At 37.2% G+C, this 2089-nt stretch overlaps 1 protein-coding gene across 1 annotated transcript; it reads right to left on the bottom strand.

Moving 5' to 3' along the window:
* Nucleotides 1–943: 943 nt before the first annotated feature.
* Nucleotides 944–1882, bottom strand: LOC149288703 (olfactory receptor 5AR1-like). Its single transcript, XM_089491410.1, has one exon. The coding sequence runs from the start codon at nt 1880–1882 to the stop codon at nt 944–946; it is 939 nt and encodes a 312-aa protein (XP_089347536.1).
* Between the last annotated feature and the right edge of the window lie 207 nt (nt 1883–2089).

Raw genomic sequence — 2089 nt, 5'->3', positions numbered from 1 at the left:
ATCTCTGGATATGTAAAAATTAAAAAAAAATTAAAAAAATTAAATAGTTCTATTTATTCTAGGGATGCAACAAAATGAAAATTCTGGATCGAAACTGAAACAGAAAATGCCCCCATCTTTAAAAATAAAATACATTAAAAAAACACACTTTTAATAAAAGTAACACACCAAAATTGTACAAAAAAATAAATAACAATATAATATATATATATATATATGATTGTTAACAGCACACACAAATTCCAGCATGTACTGGTTGCCTGGGCCTGATAGGAGTGTGATTACTGTTAACAATCATATATAAATTGATATTGTTATTGTATTTTTTGTAATTTTGGTGTATTACTTACTTTTAATAAAAGTATGGTGTTATCACACAAAAAGTGGACAATAAAATACAATAACAATATTAATATATATATATAATTGCTAACAGCAATCACACTCCTATCATGCCAAGTCAGCCAATACATGCTGAAACCTGGCTAGCTGCCCCCTTGTGTATGGGGTCACTTACAGACTCACTGTGCCATGCCCCCCACTTACACATCCATGCTATCACACATACACTCATTCATATACTCATTCATTCTCAGATTCATTCCCTCAATCACGCATACAACCCCACCCCCACCCTCTTACCTGCACTGCAGATCTCTAACTTGAAGAGTTACGCAGGGGCTGCTGCTTCTCCCTGTGTAGCTCGCGAGCAACGTCTCTTGTGCCGAACAGCGAAAGCAGGAAGGGAGCGGAGTCATGTGATATCACAAATTCACCTGACTCCGCTGGGTTCCGCTTCCTCTGTGCGGTACAAAAGACAGTGCGAGCAACCCACAGGAAAGCAAGAGGGACCTTGGGACTCTGCGATCCCGGTTGCCCTGCCTGCAGATCCACGCGGGCCGCACCTCAAGGTCCGGCGGGCCGCATGTTGGACGCCCCTGCTCTAGCACATTATTTTTTTTTTCATTTTTTTTAAAGCGCTCTTAACATCCTGGTTTTTCAGACTGTATATAACTGGGTTTAGCATTGGAATCAAGACAATGAATAGAAGAGCAAAAAATTTGTCTTGTTTTGGAAAGTAACTCGTTGTCGGTCTCATGTACATACAAGTGATGGTTCCATAAAATATAGTAACGCAGGTCAGATGGGAGGTGCACGTAGAAAAAGCCTTTTGTCGTCCTTCTGCTGATCTTATTTGTAGAATGGTGGAGATAATAAATACATATGAGATTAAGGTGAGAAGGAATGCAGGAACTGCCAATATTGCCCCTTCGACAAAGGTTAACATCTCCACTTTGAAGGTATCACTGCAGGAAATCTTCAGCAATGGTGTGAGGTCACAAAAAATGTGATCGATAAGATGAGATGCACAAAAGGACAGATTAGATACAGAGACCACATGTCCTATAGCATCCAGGAAACCAATGCCCCATGAAGAAGTCGCAAGAGCAAAAGTGTGTCTTAAGCTTATCAGATAAAAGTAATGGAGGGGGTGACAAATTGCCACATATCGGTCATAAGCCATGGCGGCAAGCAATACGACTTCACTAAGTGTCAGAGACAGAAAGAAATACATTTGACTTATACATCCCAGAAAAGAAATAAATGTATGTTGTGTTAGGAGAATATGTAATATTTTTGGCAGAATGTTTGAGGTATTACTGATATCAAGTAATGAAAGGTTCAGTAAAAAAATATACATGGGGGTGTGAAGGTGAGAATCACTCAAAATTACAAGAAAAATTGTTATATTTCCCCAGAAAATAATGATGTAGCAGAGTAGAAAAATTAAGAATGTTGGGAACTGGAGTTCAGGGATATCCGTCAGGCCTTGTATTGAAAACACTGTCACGTTCTTTTTTTCCTCTAATATCATTTTCATTCTGGTTAAACAAATATATATAAATATATATATACATTACTTTAATATTCAAGACAGCTGTTTTTAAAAATACAAATATTAAAAAGTTGTTGCACCAGGGCTTCCTGCCAAAAATTGTCTAAAAATATGAACGTGAATAAATTACAATGCTTTTATCATGTACGTGATTCATAGTTAAAAAAAATACACAGTTCAAATTTTGTGATT

This window comes from Sceloporus occidentalis, unplaced genomic scaffold (assembly GCF_023333645.1).
Source record: "Sceloporus occidentalis isolate IW3139 unplaced genomic scaffold, rSceOcc1.0.p SCAF_50, whole genome shotgun sequence".
In the NCBI taxonomy this organism is placed as follows: Eukaryota; Metazoa; Chordata; class Lepidosauria; order Squamata; family Phrynosomatidae; genus Sceloporus; species Sceloporus occidentalis.
This window is presented reverse-complemented; position numbering and strand designations above follow the sequence as displayed.

What these genes read in the sequence shown, in the direction of transcription:
- LOC149288703 (XM_089491410.1), bottom strand. Translation starts at nt 1,882, where the DNA reads ATGAAAATGATATTAGAGGAAAAAAAGAACGTGACAGTGTTTTCAATA.